At 45.1% G+C, this 21,642-nt stretch overlaps 1 protein-coding gene across 7 annotated transcripts in view; it reads left to right on the forward strand.

The window, feature by feature from the left end:
- Positions 1 to 18,422, forward strand: part of PHF20 (PHD finger protein 20) — a 62,835-nt gene extending 44,413 nt beyond the window's left edge. For 5 of the 7 annotated variants that reach the window (XM_050313726.1, XM_050313728.1, XM_050313729.1 and 2 more), the window contains 8 exons: positions 378 to 476; positions 1,052 to 1,213; positions 3,397 to 3,593; positions 8,534 to 8,633; positions 10,519 to 10,714; positions 12,149 to 12,548; positions 14,053 to 14,236; positions 15,761 to 18,422. In XM_050313726.1, coding sequence (XP_050169683.1) covers positions 378 to 476; positions 1,052 to 1,213; positions 3,397 to 3,593; positions 8,534 to 8,633; positions 10,519 to 10,714; positions 12,149 to 12,548; positions 14,053 to 14,236; positions 15,761 to 15,903 — 1,481 coding nt within the window. In that variant the 3' untranslated portion in view covers positions 15,904 to 18,422. The remainder of the gene's footprint in view (positions 1 to 377; positions 477 to 1,051; positions 1,214 to 3,396; positions 3,594 to 8,533; positions 8,634 to 10,518; positions 10,715 to 12,148; positions 12,549 to 14,052; positions 14,237 to 15,760) is intronic. The other 2 variants (XM_050313727.1, XM_050313733.1) reach the window with 1 other exon arrangement.
- Positions 18,423 to 21,642: the final 3,220 nt, after the last annotated feature.

The raw sequence follows: 21,642 nt of genomic DNA on the forward strand, positions 1-21,642 counted from the left end.
GGTTTGGGTTTTCTTCTTGTCAGGCTGCTGTTACAATGCTCCTGAAATGTTCATAATCATTTAGAAGGTGGATATAACAAATCCTTCAGTCTCTCTTCTTTTTAAAACTTCTGAAGCATGTAAATAATAAATCGGCACTTGTGTACAGTTGATTTCTCCCACAGGAGATTCTAATTTTTTTTATGGGACAATCAAATTAGAACTTTAAAATACACCGTTCCAGTTAAGAGCTGGAAATTCTTACAAATAAATTTTCTTGGGTTTTTTTGCAGTGAAATGGCCTTGATTGTCCAAAGAAATTGTGGAGGTCTTTAAGGAAATAATAGAATAAATGTATATATATTTAAAAATTAAATTGCAATATTGTCTAATTTTAGGTGTTAAAGAACACGAGAAGAACAAAGAAAGAAAATCCAAAGACTATGGAAGATCCAAGTCAAAGAAAAAGAAAAAAAAGAAAAAGAGATCTAAGCCTGGTAAAGCTCACTTTCCTTCTGTAGATGAGAATGGCTCTATTATTTTGTTTTGTTACCCAGTTTAGCTCACTTCAGAGCAGGCATTGCAGTTCAGACTGCTTTCTTCACTAATCTGTTAGCTCTGATTTTATTAACTGAGTAATTTTAAACTGTGGTTGGCAAGATCTGTCGACATCGAAGTCTGTGGATTAGGGAATGTGTGTAGCCTGTGTGAGAGCAGTGGGATGTGAGGGGGTGTCTCCAGCCAGCAGTGCTTGTGTGGAAGCAAAAGCAGTTGTACCCCTGCTCCCTGAGGAATGGTTGGGCTGGAAAGGTGGGCCACTTAAGCCTTTCTTCTGCCAGCAGTGAACAGTGACTGAACAGCATAAAATCCTGTTTCAGACAAGAACTTCCTTGCCTCCAGGAGGCTTGCACAGCTTCCTGCAGCACTGGGTAGTCCTGGAGCCCCAGCGTGTCGAGGGGGGACGGGCTCAGTGAATTGATGTGCCTGCTGTGGGCAATGCATGCTGCTGTTTCTTCTGTCAGCTTTTCTTGACCCCAGATTTCTACTGTTAACACTTTTCACAATTTTACAGGGTATTCTGGCGTTGGGGAAAACACAGATGTCTCACAGGAGCTTTCTCCTGAAAAATCAGTGGTCACAAAATCTCTTTCTTCCAATAAGTCATCTGCCCACCCGAGCACACCGCTGCACTGTGCTGATTCTGGACAGCACAGGGGGAAATCAAAAGCAAATGGTGAGATGCCTCTGCTCTCTGTCTTGCTGGTTCTGTCTTTGGTTGCTAGTAAATATGTGAGCTGCACTAACATACTTGAGAACCAGTTCTTATGGTGTGAATTTGGCTGTTCTTACACAGCACTGTGTGTGTTTCCCTGGACCCACTTGGTTTGCCAGATGATGTTGCTGCTTTTTGCTTTGACTTTACCTTCAGATACACGTTGAGACTGTTGCCCTTATTTTAGTAATCAGATTAATTTTGCATTTTTTTGCAGCACCTTATTAACTCTAAAATAACCGTGTTCAAACTTCATAATTACACTTTTCATATTTCTAAAGGTTTCTCCAAAGTGAGAGCTCTTTGAGAGTTAAAAACAGGTGCTTTGCAAATTTGCTCCAGAATGTGCTGTGTTTGAGAGACCACTGGGTGTGGTGAGGTGTGGTTGTGCAGATACTCTATGATACATGGTTATAATGACTCTGAGCTTCATAATGAGGAGCTCTTGGGGAGCTGTTTGTTGAGCAGGTGTTTATTGGTGTCTTCCCAGTACTTCATCCACAGAACTCATAAAAATGTGACTGCTGTGTTCCAGCTTTCATAGTTCCCAATATCTTGGTCCAAATTACTGTTTACTGTCACTAAAAAAGACAGCAAACATTTTGTTCTCTCTCTTGTCCTTAAAGCTGACAAATGAGAGGAAATAGGAAGTGTATGACAGCTTGATTATGTACAAGAATCTTAAAGTCTTATTGATTGTACAGCTGCCCTGTGGAGGACTCTTTGATTATTTTTTTGGGCACAACTCTCATTTTTTGGCATTAGGCAAAACTAAAAATTACCTTCAGTTAATTCCACTACATAAGGAACACAGGAAACATTAAAAACTACTGCAGTGCTTTGGTGGTAATGCCTTGAAAGATGTTCTGCCAGTGTGAGCAGTTGTGTGTTCAGAGTATATCAACCACAGAACATGCAGTAATTTGGCCATCAGTTCCTCAGACCTCTTCTGATCAATCCACAGACATTGAAAGTGGTGGAAAATATTGGAAATGGTTTTATTTCGTCCTTATCACGATTGCTTTGCTGCCTTTTCCATCTGCAGAAGTTGCACCACCAATAAAAGCAGTGCCCAGATAAACAAAGTGGTGTCAGTGAAAGTGCAGTTGGGGTGTAAGTGCCTGGCCTGCCACTTCAGAGTACTCGGCACTGTCCGAGCTCAGAGGGGGGAATGAAACTCCTGAACTATTGCATTGGGTTCTCAACCCCTTTAACTTGAGAACAACTGTTTCTCCAAAAGTTGTGGTTTGTATCACACCCTGGTGGTTCTAGTGTTGCATTCTGTGATTCTCTGAGCTAAGTGAGGAAAATAGTGAGACCCACTGTAGGTGAGACCCCACAATCTTAATTAAGAGTGACTGAAGTTTTCATCTTCCACTCCCCTCCAACTCATTAGATTATTTCCAGATAATTAAAATCCTTGTCTTCTTCCTCCAACCCTCCCATTCTATCCCCAAGGAAGATGCAGACATTGATTAATGTTATTGAGGTAAGAATCTCAATTTAACCTGCTGTTTCAGTAAAGATTTTCTTGGCAGTTTTATTCAATCCAGAGATGCATCAATGCTTTGGCTAAGTAGTGTGAATGTGTTCTGGGAGAACACCTTGGGCTGTGCACTGCCCATGAGTTGATCAATGGATCCTGAACAGGAGACTAAATGAAAATAATAATTCCTGAAGCAGGATTAAATTCTGTGTTGGACTCAGCGTTTCTGTCATGAAGACATCACTGTGTGAGATTGAATGGCTCATAAACCAGAACCCTCTTGCCTCTTTTTGGGAGCTCCACACTAAAAGTGCCAAGTCACAATTCTGTACAAATTGCAGCAATTTGGTATGAATCCTATTTGAATGTGCAAGTCTGGTTTTGTTTATTATACTTACTTGTCTAAGGAGATTTTGTGCCTTTGCTTTGAGACTCTGTGTGCTGAGATTACCATTTTAATGACAGAAACTGTTAAGTTGGACTATTTTTAAGGAGCTATTAATGAAAACATGAAACTTCATGATGTAGTAACCTTCAATAAACTGTTAAATTCTGATGTTCCTTAAATGACACTGTGAAGTCATACTTCTAGGAATGTATGTCTGCATACTTGGGATGAGATCTTGAGGGTCGTTTGACCTTTTTTGTAATCACTTAGGATTTTATATAAATCCTTCTTGTACAGAGGATGACACCCTGAGTGAGTCATCTATGGACAGCTTACTTTGGAGTGACGATGACTGCAGTCAGGATGTTGATGTAACCACCAACCCTGATGAAGAAGTTGAAGAAAGTGATTTTGAGATTGTTCGCTGTGTTTGTGAAGTAAAAGAAGAAAATGACTTCATGATCCAGGTATGAATTGGAGGGTAAATGCTCGTGTCAGTGGATACAGGGGAAAGTGTCAGTGGAAAAGCATTTGCTGGGTTGTTTTTTTTTTTTTCTTCCTGGCAAGAAGCTTGACTTGAACATACAATTCTCCAGATAGGCTGAACAAACCGAAAAAAGGTAATTACTGGAGTGTTTTGCTGTGAAGCAGAGCTGCACTTGTCCATTCTGCAGTAGTGTGCACATTCTTAGTTCCTAATCTTCATGAGGCCATCTGTCCATTCCACATATAGGTGCTATTTTTAAACCAGCTTCCCAGAAAACTCAGAGCAGCTTCTGTTACATCTTCTGCTTAAAACTCTTGGCAAAAACCTGTTTGGAAGTGTTTATTTTGACTTTTTGTTTACTTTTTACTGTTTACTTTTTGAGATGTTTTAAATTGTCAGGGAATCATTCCATACACAGCTGCTTTGAACCATCACACCCAGTTCCTCTCAGTTTCAAACAGTGAAGTCAAACAGATCAGTTCAACTTCATTTTTTTTTTTCTCTAATTAATTTTACCATTGCTTTTTACATGAGCTGGTCCACACTGCTCATTCCCCATAAGTTTCAGAAGGAGCATGTGCAGGAGCTGAAGTGTGTGATGCTCTTGAACCAAGATGGCAAGCTTTTGTACTTGCCCTTTAGAAGAAGTGAGTCTTCTGAAGTAGTTAGTTGGTTTTGGGTGGTTGGTTTTTGTTTTTTTTTTTAAGAGTCTCCCACTCTTCCTATCTAGATGACCTTTTTCTTGTTGTGGGCCTCCAGTTCAGAGTGTCAGTAGTGTAACCTTTAAGGTAATTACTGCATTCTCCTGAGGTTGATTTGGGAAAGGATATGGCATGACACTAACTTCAGAAATATTCTTCTGGCACGTGAACCTCACTCCTCATCTGCAGCTTTTGAAGTCACTTTCCCAGGCATTGGTGCTAATTTTTGTGAGGCTTGAAATCCACTTTAGAGGAGCCCGTTGTGGTGCAGTTCCTGGCCTGTTCCTGTGAACTGCATTCCTCTTTGGCAGGTTGGAACTAGGAGGCAAGACAGGAGCTGAGCTAAACTTGCTTCAGAACCACTGCTGATGTTTGGGTGGCCTTTGCTTGAATGGAGGCAGAAACCTGTCCAGGTGAAGAGGGGGAGCACTGTTTAAACTGCAGTGGGAGGAATTCTTGACTTCTGCAGCAGAACAGTAGAAACACCTTTTTTGCCCTGAACACCAACAGCCTAATTTAAAAAAATGTTAATAGTGCTGGCTACTGCAGCTCGGTTTGTGTGTCCTTAACAGTGGAGTGGAACAGCTGACTCGAGTGGGCAGTTTTCATGCAGGTTTGCTGTGGAAGGTGTGACACTCTTAGTGGTGAATTCCCTTGGATGCACACCTGTGGATCCTGACATGCAGGGCAAAAGGTTCCTTGTGCATGGGGAGGGGAGGGTGCAGTGATGGGCAGATTGAAGTAAATACCATCTGAGTGTACAGGAGAGCAGGAGTCTGACAGTGGGGAATAAAGGGGGTGGATGTTTTCTGAGATGATGACTTTAAAACACAGATAGTCTGGACTATAATTTCCTGGCAAAAATTAGTTCACCACTAGGTCAGGGTCACAGAATGTTGGGAGCTGTCAGCTGGGACAGCCTATGGAATGTTCTGTGGGCTGCTTCTAAGATCGGCTTTCTAGGTTGAACAGTTTGGGGGGTTTTTTTGAGCATCTTACAAAGTTTTAAACACTTCATCTGTTTTATGAAAGAATTGGCTGGGAGAGCAAGTTTTTCTCTCTGGAAAAGAGATTCAGATGGGCAGCGTGGTGAGTACCTGCATTCACTGTGGGGATTGAGGCAATAGGAATGGGGAAGCAAGGAGCTGGTCACAGGATTTTGTGGGGCTGAGATGGGGATGTAGGGTTAGGTGGTTTGCTTAAGGAACCAAATGCTGTGCTCCCTTCAGCTCCCTGTCAGCCTGTATTTTGGGGGAAAATGTTTTGAACAGTCTGGTTGTTGGTGAGAAATGCCCGAGTTTACTCGTTAGGAACAGAGCATTAATACAAAGCAAAGCTGCTGTGTTATACAACTGTGGAATTCTCACAAGGGGAACCTATTTTCAGCTTTTCAGAGGTGGAGTGCCAAGACTGACACTTCCCTTTGGCTTTCTAGAGCGATAATCCGGTGTAGTTGTCATAACTTTATAATTAGGAAAGATTTCTTCCCTGTTTTCCGCTCACACTTCAACCTGACGCTTGGAAAATGAATTCAGAGCTGTCTGCCCTAAGCAACTTGGATTTAGATTGGTCCTTTCTTTCTGAAGATGGGTCATTTTGCTCAGGGCATGGGGTTTCAGAAGAATACTGACCTTCTTTGCACTTTTCTCCCTTGGGGTGTTTATTTTTCCTCTGCTTTATTATTCTGACTGACATTTCTGGCACCTGGGGCACCTGCTTGAGCAGGCTGTGTGCCCATCTGCCTGATTTGGGATCAGAATTGGAGCCAGGACAGCTCCTTCATGCATCCCAGGATAAGTGGATCCCCTCCTCTCTTACAAGAGGGGGAATGGAAAGGCTTTTTGTCTTTGAGCTGTGCTCATTTCCATGAATGTGCCAAATTTAGAAGTAACGGGGGAAAATGTTAATTTTAAACACGAGCAGCACCTTTATTTTTCCTGAAAGATTAGGAACAATTAAGATTTAATGAAACTCACATTTAAAATGGGGGTGGGTTCCATTTAGGTATTCAAACTAATAACACCCCCCCAAATTCAGCTTGGAGGTTTTATATAAACTTCTTTTATCCTGAACTTGCCTTAATTAATTATCTTGAGCAATCTGTGCATTAAGAATGTCATTTATTGCACCAGGGTGCAGAACTCTGGGTTTGCATTTGTGGAAGTGCCTGCTCAGGTAGTAGAAGTTAAATCAAGAAAAAGTATAAACCCCCCCAACATCTTGTTGGTCAGTGCTCCTGGTACTCTGGGGGGAGGTTACTGATGCCATCTCTGGAGCCTGTGGAAAGCACTGCCCTGTGTTCCCTCTGGAGGCACAGGACTCCCTCTTCATGGAATGCCCCAAAACAGTCCAGGCAGGTTGTCATTGTCCCTTCTTCTCGGTTTTTATACCCAAACATTGGTGTGTTTGTGTGTGGGGCAGAGAATCCTGGGGATGGATTTGGTGATGGATGCAAACAGCCTTTGGACGTTCTTGTTCTGGGATGTGAAAAGCTGCTTTAAAAACACGCCCTTTGTGTTCAGTTATTTCTGTTGTTACTTGAGTTTCAATTGGAATATTTTGGCACAGCACTGCATGGTTTTTTTCTCTTCCAAATTTCCTACTTGGTGTGCTTTGAATGTCCCTGCTACTGCCTGGGCAGGGCTGGCTTCCCTGCAGCGGGTGTGCCAGCAGGGGCCTGGCCAGCCGTGCTGTGCAGGAGAACCTGCAGGTACATGGAGACACCTGTGCCCTGCTGGGGTACAGACTAAAAATATCAGTTGAGTAACAAAAAAAAAAGTTGGGATGCTGTGCTGGAGTTCTGGGCAAAATTGCCTGGAAAATCACTGAGCACAGCCCTGTGCAGTGTGGCATGATTTATAGGATGCAGGTGTAACTAGAACCAGGAGCTCCCTTCTTGTTTTTAGCACACAGTCTGTTTTTCTTAATTCATTGTCTTTGTTTTAGAACACCTTTTTCTGGCTCTAATAATCACCTTTGTGAAAGAAGAATGGTGTCTCTGCCTTTTTTGAAAACATCTCCCTGTTGCTTTAGGACTATTTACCCATTTTGTAAGGCAAAACATTGTTAGTCTCATCCTTCAGAAACCTGTTTCTCTACAACCTTTTAAATTCTCTTCTCCCAGGGCTTCTATTTCCTCCATCCCCAGGCCTCTCATTTAATGCAGTGAAAGTATTCAGAACCTGGCTGGCTGTGTCCCTCCTAGCTGGAGGAGTGGCAGCAGATAACAAGAGCATTAATAAAACTTGTTTAGCAAGTTGGCATCTTTGTAGGTCAGTGAGGAGCAGCAGCTGGGATTGCTTGTGGGGTGTGTTTTTAGCTCATACTGAAATCCTGCACCAACATTAATGAGACCCTTTTGGCTCATGCTCTGAGAAATAAATCTCACTGCTTGGGAAAACAGTAATTCTGAACTGACATCACAGTTTCAAATCAAAATTGACTCAATATGTGGGGTTTTGTGCCACGTTTCAGTGCTCTGTAGGCTGCAGTCGAATTTTGTTTCCTGTCAAAATATGGGGGGGGGGAGAAAATGGCAGAAACAGAACATGTGAATGTAGGGGTTTTTCCTGCTCTAGAACTGTTTGAGAGCAGTGATTGTATTTTCAGTAGTGTAACTGTGCTAAAAAATCCAAACTGTATTCAGTCTTGGCCATTGTGATGCCCCCCCTTGGCAGGGTGTCAGAAGCTTTTGAAGCTGGTACAGCTGGATCTGCACTGCAGGTTTGTGCTGGTAGAGATAAAATGTTAGAGCTACAAGAATCAGCAAAGCATAATATTGGCTAGTCCTGTGTGACATGAGTGTCTCTGGGATTTAGTAACTGAATGTGGTTTACTATTTGAGAGGGAAGCTTTTTAATTCAGAAGAATGGATCTGTTTTGCTGAAAAAAGCTTGATTGCAATACTGATTGCTGTCCTGGTTATGTGCACATGCATCCTATGAAAGATTTTCATCTCCAAAGGGAACATTTTTGTACCCTTCAGAGTACCTGCTCTCAGATTTTAATTGTCATTCTCCAGAAATACACATAAAAATGTGTGGGAAAGGCTCAGCTTTTATTGTAGTCTGATTCTTTAATGGGTTTGCTTGGAAGGGGGGGGTGAGTGGGTCTTAACCCATCTTTCTGTCTTAAAATACATAGATGCTGTGTCTCTTAACTGATGTGTTGAGCTCCTTGCCTTGGTTTGTGTTAATGTGCCCCTCTTTCCTCTGAGCAGTGTGAGGAGTGTCTGTGCTGGCAGCACGGGGTCTGCATGGGTCTGCTGGAAGATAATGTCCCTGAGAAGTACACCTGCTATATCTGCCAGGATCCCCCAGGTACGGAAATGTAGGGTTGCAGAACCTTCTTACATGTGTAGTACACTTGCTAGTTTATATATATATATATATATAGCTCAAAGATTAAACTATTTTTTTGCCCTTAGCTGTGTCTGTCACTGTAAGTAATTTTCAGTCACAGATACAGAAAGTTTAATTCCTGTCGATGTCCACGAGTCAATATTGTGGAATTACAGCTGGGCAGGGATGGGAATGAATGTTTTCACTGGGATGACCATCTGCCACACTGTGCTAAGGACTCTACTGTCTGGCTGTGGGAAACGATGGATTTTTAAATGTCTTGGTCCACAGCAGTAAAATTACACTCAGGTGAATATTTTCTGACTTCCTATTCTATGGATTACAAGCCTTGATGAAAATGGAAACAGATGAAGTTCTTGCTTGAGTCCATGTTTCTAAATGGCAAGAAAATGGATCTCTGGTGGCCTGATGAAAAGATCTTTTTGGTTTATATGCATAGTTGAATTGTGATCTCAGATTTTTTTGGCTGTTGGAAGCTGCCAACTCTTTTGTACCTCAAAATCCTGGATTTGTGCAGTTGATGTTTGTACTCACAGCAAGAAAGACATGCCACAACTAAATTTTAAACTATTTCACTACACAGATAACAGTACATTTAAGAGGGGTTTTTTTTACAATATCTTGCTTCTAGGATTTTACCCCTCTGTTTTCAAGATATTTTGCTTTATGTCAACTGAAGTTAGTTTGAAATGTAACTAAAATGCACATGCAAACTGTCATCACACTTGGACATCAGAATGCTCTTGTGCCAAAACTGATTACAGGTTAATTTGCTAATGAATCATTAACTATTCCTTTGAAGGTTCTACAGTTTACAGTAGGGGAGCCTAATTTTTGCCTCTGTTTTCAACAAGGAAAACCTCCAACTTTTTGACTGCAGTGGTGGCTTTTTGATTTCAATGACTCTGCTTGTGGCTGGAAATGAGCTCACAGGCTCTGTGGATCTACAAAGAAGTGGCTTTTAAAACTGGGCAGGGCCATTCAGCAAAATCTTATTTAGGACCTTTCCCCAGTTGAAACTGCTGAGATGTGTTACAGCACCATTTATTCTTCAGGAAATAAAAGCAAATTCGGTGTAATTTTGTCTAAAAACTGTATGAACTGCTATTCTACTCAATTCTCTTTGAGTCAAGTGGGATTTTTAAGACATTTGTTAACATTTGCCCCTGCTTAATCATGATCAAGATGCTTATGATGTGACTGTTTGTGTGATTGCAGTTCAGCAAGCATCTACAGTCCTACCCTTTCCTGATAATGCCATTTTTTTGGCAGCTTAAGTTACTTTTACTGATGCATTTATCACATTTAACGTTTCATTTCAGTTGTTGATACTCCAACCTCTCAAGCTAGAAATACCATCATTAATAACCTGACTTAGGCAAGTTTTCCATCAGAACCTCGTCATTGGTTCCTTTAAAATGTACTTTTGAATGCCTGTGCTGATCCATGTATGATGTTTAAAAATAAGACCACGGGGAAAGGAAGTTCATTGCCTTGTTCTGTGTTTTTCTGTCTGCAGAGACCTGCACTCAGATTGTAGTTTGTCATAACCATGGTTAGAGTAGACAGTGTGATTTCCTGCTAAAATATTCCTTTCTGTGCCTCAGCCTATTATTGGGTGTCCCTGCATGGGATTTGGGGTCTGACTGCTTTTACAGTTGGGCAGAGGTTTTTGAATCTTCATTTCTTCAGGGTTCTGTCTGCTTTGACAACTCTGTAGTGGTGCTGTTGGTGAGAACAAAGGAGCTTTTGCAATCCTTGGGGATGATCAGGATTACTGCCAGTCCTGTTAACACATCACAGTCAGTGCTTTGTTTTAACTCGCTCATTCCTGTCACTTCAGGTCAGAGGTCCAGCTTGAAGTACTGGTATGAGAAGGAGTGGCTAAGCAATGGTCACATGCATGGCTTAGCATTTCTGGAAGAAAATTATTCCCACCAGAACGCCAAGAAGATCGTGGCCACTCACCAGCTGCTGGGGGACGTGCAGAGGGTGATCGAGGTGCTGCACGGGCTGCAGCTGAAGATGAGCATATTGCAGTAAGCACATCCCAGTGCCAGCTGCCACCTTCTCGGGGGCAGTGGCACTGCAAGGAGAAAAACAACCCCAAATTCAGACCTACCTTTGTGCTGCTTTGTGGATTTGTAACACAGTTTGAATTGCTGATGGGATCGTCGCTCTTAAAGCTATTGAAGTGTGTTGTGTAAATTGACTGTGTGTATAAAAGGATGAGGAAAGAGGGGGAAAACTAAGAACAGCAGCTTCTCCTGAAGCACCTAAATAGATTTAAGTAAGAAGAGGAGGATAGGTGTATAACCTGTGGCAGCATTCTTACAGCACTTGCCTTCTCCATTCCAGTAAATCCAATCATAGCTTCTCCATCAGGAATCAGATGTTTTTATTGGGTGTGGTGTGTCGCTCTGCTGCAGGGGGAGAGCAGATGTACCTTCAGCAACCTGCAACAGTTCATTTCTGTGCAAAGGTCATACACTATTTATGAAGAAAATAATGTAATAATTTATATAAATTTTGATTTTCTTTCTATAAAATCAAGTTTTCTGCATCTTTTCCTGTTCAAAGTCATCCTTAGGTTGCGATGACTGAAAAAAATTTTTCCTAACTCGAATCCAGCAGTTTTAAATTGATTGAATTCCATTGTTATAATTTCTTAGTTGATAAATTGCACAGCAGCAGCTATTTGGAAAGCAAAGCTTTCAGTGCTTTCAGGGTTCATTTTCATCTTATCTGTGGTGATGCAGGAGGTCCAGTGGCAGGACTAGAAATGCTCAAACAGTGGAATATAATGCTTGAAGCAAGAGAGTAGCAATTTTCACATAAGGTTTTGCTTTTCCATGATGAGATCCTGTAGTCAGATCTGTAAGTAATCTCTTCCCTCTTTGGAGACTGGAACATAAATATAAGACCACTTCTTGGGCCTTTTGTTAAAGAGTGAGAGTTCAGATTCTGATTTTCCAGCTGTGAATTGAGGTTCATGTAGTGCTGAGATGTGGAGCACTGGGCAGGTCTGTGATGCTTGTGGCAGGTTTTGTTCCTGTTCTCTCCATGCTGAGGGCAGTGTGATGGCCTGGGTTAGTTAAAGGTGAGATGCAGTCCTCAATGGTATGTTGGTGGACCATACCTTACTAAAAATATCCCAGTTAAAATTAATTTTTGCTGTTGATACAAAGCAAAATGTTCCATTGAGGGCAGCATTGGTATGTGTCTATTTGCAACTTATTTTTCAATTTTTTTCTTAATACCAACATTTGGCCTATGTACCACGTTATAGAAATGAAAATGCTGAGCCTAACAGAACATTGTAGGAACAGTTGAGGTCACTGAAACTGTTATTTCAGAGTACTTGGGCGCTTTTTAGTGACTGTGATGACTTAGCATGTAGTGGTTCAAAGATTCTTACTTGATTTGATAGGATGGTTTGCTCAGCCACTTGAAATTTTTTTATGTTTGAACAGAAACAAAGAACATCCCGACCTAAAGCTTTGGTGTCACCCGTGGAAGCACATCACAGTGGATGAGAAAATCCACACCAAACACATCATTCACTTTGAGGAAAACTGTTGCAAAGAGGAGACGGCGAGTTACAGAACTTGGAACGGGACGGCTGAGAAGCCCTCAGCCATTCCCTCCGTGGAGGAATCTTACATCACCAGTGAACACTGTTACCAGAAACCTCGGGCCTACTACCCTGCCATAGAGCAGAGGCTGGTGGTGGAAACAAGGGGCTCAGCCATGGATGATGGAGTGAATAGAATAAGGGAGAATGGAGATGACGCCCTGTCAGAGAGATTTGGCTGGAATCTGGACCAAGAAATATGCAAGGTGGAAAATGAATCCAAACACAATTACTCCAAGGTATTTGTACTAACACAGACCTCTCTGCAAAGAGCATGTGTTTGCCTGGCAAAGTGCAAACCTCTACCTTTTTTGATAGTATTTGGTTTGTATTAAGTTTTTTCTTGTGCTGTTGAAGTTAAATTGCCAGTCAGAGATAAAATGATAGATGTGATCAACTCCTTCATTTCATATTATAATCAAAAACAATAGGTTGACTTCTGGACCTCAAGTCACTTGAAAGGTGTGGACCATGCATTGTGGTCCACTAACAATTCATTGCTGCTTGCTTTTATTTGTTAAATATAAAAATAAACACTAGGGTGCTTCTGTTAGTGGCAATTCATGTGAAATGTGGGCTGAGGAATGTGAGAAACCCTCTGGGAAATGGATGGACCCCCTTCTGCTCTGGAGCCAGGCTGGGAGGGCTGGGGGGTTCACCTGAGAAGAGAAGGATCCAGGAGACCTGAGAGCCCCTGCCAGGGCCTAAAGGGGCTCCAGGAGAGCTGGAGAGGGACTGGGGATAAGGGATGGAGGGACAGGACAAGGGAAAATGGCTTTAGCCTGCCAGAGGGCAGGGTTAGATGGATATTGGGAAGGAATTGTTCCGTGGGAGGGTGGGCAGGCCCTGGCACAGGTTGCCCAGAGAAGCTGTGGCTGCCCCATCCCTGGAAGTGTCCAAGGCCAGGCTGGACGGGGCTTGGAGCAACCTGGGCTGGTGGAAGGTGTCCCTGCAGAGGGTTGGACTGGATGACCTTTAAAGACCTCTTCCAAACTACTGTACAATCTTATGATTCTATGAAATACTGAGCTCCCTTTCTTAGGTTAAAGGTGTGGTGAACTTTTATTTCATATGTACTTCATATGAACTTTTACAGCATATGTAAGCTGTAATTCGTTATTTTTGACTCCTCTGCCAATCAAGATTGTGTTATCTTTGCCAGAAAAGAAAATATTTTACTTCTTCAGTCTAAAAGAACTTTTTTCTACATCCTGTCCTAATTTAGCAGAAGGATGAAAAAAGTGGAGAAGTAGAATCAACCCTGCTGACACTGTAGTCAACTTTTGTAAAGGGTGGAAATGCTTGTCTTGATGCTTCAGTGAAAGTTTTAGTAGAACTGAGATTAGATTCCTTAAGAAAAAAAACCCTTCTCACTGCAGAATTGTTTGCTCTTCAGCTGATTCCTGGCAGGTGAAAAACAGCCTCAGCATTCTCTGGGATGCCCAGATCCAGTGCAGAGTATCCCAGATGGAAGGTGGCAGGGCCATAACCACAGCTGTGTGTTACCTTCAGCACATCAGCTGCTTGTGAAGTGCAGAGAATGGTTCTTACAAAACACCTATCAAAGTATTTAGTCTGTGTTTGGATCCTCTTGCCCAAAGCAGTTTGGTATCAATGTCTGCTCTGTGTCTCTCCCCCTCTGGCCTGAGCTGAGCTCTCAGGGCAGAGCCTGGCAAGCCCCAGGCAGGTTGGCTCCCCAGTTGTGTTCCCTGTTCCAAATGCTCTCGTGTGCATCTCTGCTAGGGGAGAGAGGCCGTGGCCAAGAAAGGCTCTGCGGAGGAAGCAATGGAGATGAAGCTGATGGAGAAGGGCAAAGAAGGAGTGGTGAACTCGCAGCTGCAGTGGCAGCTCAATCTTCTAGCCCACGTGGAATCTCTGCAAGATGAAGTCATCCACAGAATGGATTTCATTGAGAAGGAGCTAGATGGTAAGTAGCACTTAAAAGAATATTTAACTAAACTGCCTGTTCAAAACATGTTAACCAGAATTTTACTTCTGCAGACCTGCAAAGAGATGAGTGTTTCTTTATCACATAGAAAACAGATACTCTGCTGATGTGGGGGGTGGATTTTCAAACAAAGAGCAGAATTTCACAGAGCAAGTTCTAGTTAGGTCATCTCTAAATAAATGCATCAGATGTGTCTTTTTGCTTTCAGGGTTTTGTCCTTTTCCAAACCTCTTCTGTGTATCTGCACTTCCCTGTTCCTTGGGGCCTTGCTGGTTGGTTGTGTCAGCCTGTTCTGGGTGGCTTCTTGGGGGCACAAGGCTCTTACCCTTTCCTGTCTCTTCCAAATTCTTCACTTAAAGGTCTTTGGACCTTTAAGTGGAAGACTTCTGAACCCTTTGTGTTGCATTCAACGATCCAGGATAGTTTTCTCTTTCCATTGTTGGCTCTCATGGTTGGTTGTGTAGTGGTTACAACAGCAGCTTTTCTTCCAGGGGGTTGGGAATACAATCTTTGCCCAAGAAACAGCCCTCTCTTTGTAAGTAAGGTGCTGAAAAGCTGAACAGCTGAAGGGATATTTGAGGTAGTGAAGATCAGTCAGGTCTGTAATCAGTGCCTGTTTCATAAATGAAGCAGCTCTGGTTCCCAAAAGTTGGACTTTTTGTATGTGCTGCTGAGCAGGGGGCTGTGCAAGGCATTTCTGCTCTGAGCAAACATCTCCTCAGTGCAGGGCTGGGTAAGGCCCCCCAGTTCTTCAGCAGGTACTGCCCCTGGGCTGAACTCAGCCCTTGATCTGGGCAGTGGTGGTGGCTGCTCTTGGCAGAGCTGTTTTTTCAGTCCTCAGGGTTTGTCTCCATCTGTGATACTGTCAACATCTCATGAACTCATCACAGCTCAACCTGACCCCCCTTCATTGTCACCTGAGTTGTCTCCTGCTCAGTGGGTTTCTGGTTCTTGTTTCCCACTGAGAAGCTTTAGAGCAGGAGTTCATTTTCCCTGTGCAGCAATTTACTGTTTATGCTTTTGGACTTAACCTGTTTGTGTTACCCAGTTCTGTCTGTCTCGGCCAGGTGTGTTCTGTCCTGATAAGATTTCTTTCATTACCACAGTCCCATCCTTTCAGGGTCTTCAGTGGCATCTAATGCTGACCCTAAAGGTACTCTGATGGTATAAACTGCCTGTACCTCAGTGTCCTTGCTCTGGAATTGACACAGATCAGAGGACATTTAGCCCCAGATTTCACAATATCTGGTCCTAAGTTTTCCTTTCCTGCTTTCTCCCAGGAGCATCAGCTTCCCCCCCACCCCCTTGTGAATTATTTTGTCATCTATCAAAAGTCAGTTGGTGTGAGGGGCCTGTTTTTCTGATTTCTCAAAAAACCAAATGTGAAAAACATTGCCCACTGCTTTCTTGAGATTCATGCAAGATTAAAGAAGTCCTGTTTTGTGACTTCAGATGAGCTGTTTGCTGAGAGCTGCAGTAGTGACAGTTGTGTTTCCTTTGCAGTTCTGGAGAGCTGGCTGGATTACACCGGAGAGCTGGAACCCCCCGAACCCCTGGCTCGACTGCCCCAGCTCAAACACTGCATAAAGCAGCTGATCACGGACCTGGGCAAGGTGCAGCAGATCGCCCTGTGCTGCTCCACGTGAGGCTGGCGGGGGCACTGCCACAGGGCACCACGCTGGGCAGCTCTGCAGCACATCGGCCTGCTGGCTGCACGGGCTGCAGGTTGACTTCAGGGACTGGGGAAGAAGTGTTGTTCAGAGAACAGCAGGAAGGTTATTTGGGGTTTCTTGGGCAATCACAGCGCTTTGGAAGAGGCCGTGCCCTCGTCTCTGGAGGTTGGATGTCGGTTGATAAATTACACTTCAATTTTCACTCCTTAAAAGTTGCTCACTGAAACGGTCGACACGTTCATCGTTCAATTGACTGAAAATTGTGCCACTGAAGAACAGAGTTCCAAGAGCCAAAAATGTTTGGTTGACAGAGGTTGTAAATAACTTTGCATAGTTTAAGTGACTCGTGTCATGTTTTATTCCTTCTGGTTTATGCATACTAGCACTCAGTATTTAATCATTAGGAAATGTTATAACAGTTTCAGACTTAGTAAGTATGAATGTCCAGCTCTTAAGTATAAAGTGTTATGTGGAGGTTTGCAAGTAACGGTGGTCTGACCCCCACTTCTGTTACAGGAAATAATGTAGCAGGAGGTCACAGGTGGATTGCACTTATTTTCAGAATAAATGATTGTTTTCCATGTTTATGCTGTCACTGTCACATGACTCGGTACTGGGGAAGCCCATGAACGTGGTGTTTATGTGCATTCTCGAGCTCTTTGGTCGGGCCATCCTGTGCCTCCTGCAGCAGCACGGAATGTGCTGGGAGAGGCTGGAGCCACGCTCCCAGTTTCCTCTGCAGCGTGGGCTGTCATGGATGTGATGTATTTTCTACCCATTTGTTAATAATTGCCATTCCACTTATATTTGGAAATGTAGACTTTTTTGCAATACTCTGGACGTGTTTGTTGTAAAGACTCGCTATGAATGTGTGGTTTGGGGAATCAGTTTATTTTATATTGGTGTAAATAAAAGCCTCGAGATCTATGCATGAGGTGCTGTCCTCGCAGACAGCGAGTGGGTTATTACCTTAGATGGTCTGTGTTCACCAACTCCCTTTTTATACCTTAAGTTTTAATCTTCTGGTTTGTACTTTGTGAGAGCAAGGTGACAATGCTGCTGATGTTCAGTCATGTTATATACAGAGTCTTTGGAAAGTCGTGAGTATTTGAGAAGTTCAGAGTCTTTCAGCTGCAGATCACCGCTCCGGAAAGAACGGCTGTGACTTGAGTTTTCCTTCCCAGACGTTGCTGAGTTCAGTTTCCTGTGGAACGTTGTAAACTGGTTTTGCAGTGAGAGGGTGTCCTTAAAAAGCTGGATTTGTTACCTTGATTTTATTGTGTGCAATGGTACTACCGAAGGGTAACGTTCAAGCACGGTTTCAACAGAAAGGCCCATACCTGTACAAATCATTAATTTGGGATATAGGTCTGAAATGTGTGTATTCTGCAAAGAATAATGTAAACTTGAAATATCCAATATTGTTGTAGGAGTTACGGTATCTACACAGTTAATGTTTTATTTCCTTCAGAAAACAGAATAATTAGGCTGCTCTAGGTAGTAACTAAGGCTTTTGTGCCAAGATTCAGTTCAGGGAATAATTTGTCTCAGTTTTATAGTACTAGTTGGTATATAGCGAATACAACATATGTACAGCAGAAAATTAAACTTACTCTTCTGTAGCACAGTTGGAATAAAGCTTACATGGTATTTAAGGATCACTTGGCTCTCTGAGGATGAGACCAGTGCTTACACCTTGGCTCGTTCCTGTCAGGCCACCCGAGTTCAGTGCAGCTCTGGAGCAGCTTGCAGTGACCGGACGGGCAGAGCAGCGGCCGAGCAGCCCCCAGCCAGGAGGAAAGGGCTGAGGTGGGGTGGAGCAGAGTGTGCTCCCTGGGTGCCCCCTGGGTGCCAGCTGTGCTCAGCACTCCCGCCACGCGTCCCTTGCAGGCCGTGGCTCAGCTGAGCTCCCCGGCCCTGGCAGGCCTCGTGCTCCAGAGGGGAACTTCTCAAGCAATGGCTTCTGTGTGCTCACTATCTGTTTTTACTTGTCAGTTAATTTTTGCTCAGGGCAGTACTGGAGGGTTGGAGGAAAAGGTGGTTCCCATGGGTAGATCACGTGGCAGATCCTGAAGACTCATTTCCCATCAGTAGTGCTGGGGAAGCCCTTACAGGTAAAGACTGAAAATATTTATTTAAAATAGAGTAGCACTTCTCCTGATCAGGAAAGATTCTTCATTGTGCTCTGCCTGGATTTGTTTCTGTCCCTGTTTTTGCAAGTTTCCACATTGTTACTCTTAGCCTGAACCGGCTGTTCGGGCTGGCAGGTCACTTTTTTGTTTCTTTAAATCACTGGTAGGTGGATGCAACGTGGAGCCTTGATGAACTGAGCAAACATTGCACTGTGGGTACATATGCGTGTTTGTCTTTGTTGATGCACTATTAGAACCGAGGGGCTGTACATAGAATTTTGCTTTGGAGCAATATTTGCAAAACTTGAAAACTTCTGTATCTTGGTGTTTGGAATAAATAAATAGGTTTTTGTTGGATAAGTCTTAGTGAAGTCTTTGTTTCAATTAATTATAGCTCAATAAAATAACTTTGGACTTTTTTGCTTCACGTCACAATGAAATGCAGGTGGTGTAGTTTGTCAGGTTATGTATTGGGTTTTGTTCAGTATTGTTTGATGAGGAGCTTGTACATTTTATTCCCAAATCCTAATATATGTAATAGATTAGTACCTGCTACGTGTGATCTGCCCCTCATCCTGGTCCCATTGGGATGAGCAGCCTGGTGGGGGGCAGAGGCAGTGCAGGACTGGTGATGGGCTGGAGGAAGGAGCTCGATGCGTTTGAACAATCCACACAGAGAAAACACGTGGGCATGGGAAGGGGAGGAAGGTGGTGAGTGCTGGAGGAGCAGTGAACCTGGCACAGGGTGCCTGAGGGCAGGGGAGGCATTGATGTGCCTTCAGGTGCATTTCTGGTTCCATCTCTTTCCCCAGTAGGAGAACAAGTGTATTCCCTGGTCCTAACAAACTTCCCTTTCTTTCTGCAAAAAAAGCCACCATTCTTGTAGAACTGGATTTTCATGCTGGAGGGCACATCCCTGCTGGAGCCTGGTTTGTGAGCCACTGATGGCAGCCCCTGATGTGGCTCGTGCAGGTCTTTGCTCATCACTTCCGTGTCAAAGTTGGGTTTGAGGTTGTGGTCCGAATTTGGCGTAATTTGGGGGGGTGTGTGCCATGGGTCACCGTGTTTTGGGGAAGGTGTGCCTGGGATTTATTTACCTGCCCGGTGTGAAGGCTCCTGCAGATGCCTCTCCCAGCTGCTCAGTCAGCTGTCACCTGCCTGTGGGAACAGTCACCTTGAGGCTGCTCAGCTGAGGAAATCAGACACAGCCCTCTCACTGTTGGCAGTGTTAGCTGGCCAGGACAGGATCTGTGACTGCAGGACCTGGTGCTGGTGGGTGTGCAGCCTCTGGATGGTGCTGTGGTGGCAGAGCAGCATCTGCACTGGCCCTGGTGCCCCGTCCCGCTGCAGGAGTGCTCGTGCCTGGTTCTGCCACTGCTTCCTAGCGTTGGTCATGAGCACTGCAGGCCACTGCAGGGTTCAGCAAAGTGTCATATCCTTGCGCTTAGTCCTTCAGGGTGCACAGCAGCTCTTGTGAGGTGGAGGAACTCGGTACAGCTCTTGGTCTGGGCAAAACCTGCCACAGGTACCCAGAACAAGGTCCTGTTGGAGCAGGCACAGGAACAGTACACACCAATTTTTTCCTGGTAGAACACAGATGCAGACAGAAAAACTGAGACAAACCAGCCAAACTGGGATTCATCCTGTCCTGCTGCAGCTGTTGCTGCTGGTGATAGTCTGTGCCCTCAGGGTGTTTGGACAGGAGGGGCTGATGGGGCCATGGATCCTTGGAATGCTCCACGCCTGGGGCTCTGTTTCCCATCTGGGAGGAGGGGAATGTGGGCTGCACTGGGCTCAGGAGAAGGAGCTGTGTGTACCTCCTGGGCTTCCAGACTGGTGGCTTTGAGTCCTAGAGCTTGAGTACAGACATGGGCAAAGGTCCTGCTCCTGAAGGGGTGGTTTCTGTGCCCTCTTGTGTCTGCTGGGGTGAGGGTTGGCTGGATGCTGCCCTGGGTCTGGGCTGCAGGCACAGCTGTGCCCTTTGCACAGAGGCTCAGAGCTGATGGAGACACTGCCTGCTTTGCAGCTCCTTAATCCCTTCAGAAGCCCCAGCAAATGCTCCAGGGAAAGATGCTGAGAGGTTGGTTTGAGGGGGGTGAAGGGCAGAGCGCAGTCTTGTCTGGCTGGGTCGCACATCTGGGTATCAGTAGGTGTCACTTCAGAGGGGGCTGGTGACAGGGCTCTGGGGGAGGTTGTGCTGCCCACAGTGTGGCTCATGTGGCCAAAGTGGCCACAGCTCACAATCCCCTCGTGCCCGAGACACTGGGGAGAAGCTGGGAAGCTCCTCTCTCCCTGTGAGCGTCCTGGGCTCTCAGAACACCTCTGGGCAGGACCTGGCCCTGGGGCAGCTGTGGCTCCTCCCCTGCCCTGGCGCTGGTGGGTCTGGTCAGGGCTTGTTGAGTCCCTGGAGAGCCCTTGATGTCCCTGCCCGGGTCAGGAGCCCCGTGGCCCCCCCTCTTCTGCCCTCCCTGGCTGGGTGAGAGCTGCTGTTGTGGGAGCTGCTGGACCCTCTCTGTGCTTCTGGCACCTGCCAAAACCTGCCTTGTGCCCAGGGGGTTCAAAGGCTGCCGTGTTGAGCCCTGGGAGGCAAGGACTGGGGCTGGGCCATTGCCCAGCATGAGTGGCATGTGCCCAGAACCGGGAGCTCTCAGGACAGGGAAGGTGGAGGTCTCAGAGGCTGCTGGTGGTGGGGCAGGATTGGAACAGCCTTTCCAACCACATCTGTCCCACAGCACCTGGCTCCAGGTTAAAAACAACAGGAGCAGCAGCCTCTCGATTGTGGCAGTAGAACCATCCTTATGTGTAAATGCATCCAACAACCCTGGGTGCACGGTGGAGGAAGGAGACCAAGGCCCACCTCAGTTCACACAACATGGATCAATGGCAAAAGGATGAAAAAACTCTTGAGTTGCCTCAGGGGCCCCACGGGTGACAGCAGGGGCAAGGCCAAGGCTGAGGGACAAACCCAGCTTCTGTGCTGTGCTGAAGCCACCTGGGCTGAGGGTCGGGGCTGAGTGGGGCTGTAAAGCTCGAGGCAGAGAAGGAAATGAGAAAGTGATGGTGGGTTACAAGAGTGAGCTCATCAGACAGGAACAGGAGGAGGGGGGTCCTGCTGCACTGGCCGTGGGTGCAGAGGGGAAGGAAGAGCGAGGGGGTGGCTGAGCAGTGAACCCTGTGGTCACAGAGGAACTCCTGCCTTGCTGATAAGGGCCTGGTGAAAGCAGAGGCTCAGAGTGTGGCTGCTCTGAGGTGTTTCTGCTGCTACCCAGGCCCCTCAGCCCAGTGGGCAGCTGAGATCAGGGTTGTACACGAGGGTTTGCATTCTGCTCTTCTAAATAATCTACTCCTGCCACAGACCTATTTCTTCCTTTCATTCCTAGAACAGCAGTTGTGGCGCTAAATTACACTTCTCAACCTCTTAGATTCATGAATTTGCCCAAAGAGAGGGCCCGCCCTGACCTGTGGCTGCTCACCCCGGCTGGGGGCAGGAGCAAAGGCCCCAGGCTGTGGTGGTGAAACCACCCCAGGGGTAGATCACAAAGTGTTCACCAACTCTCAGCTGTGAAGGAGATGCCTTTTA

The sequence above is a fragment of the Myiozetetes cayanensis genome, unplaced genomic scaffold (assembly GCF_022539395.1).
Source record: "Myiozetetes cayanensis isolate MyiCay16 unplaced genomic scaffold, myiCay2020 scf19, whole genome shotgun sequence".
Taxonomy (NCBI): Eukaryota; Metazoa; Chordata; class Aves; order Passeriformes; family Tyrannidae; genus Myiozetetes; species Myiozetetes cayanensis.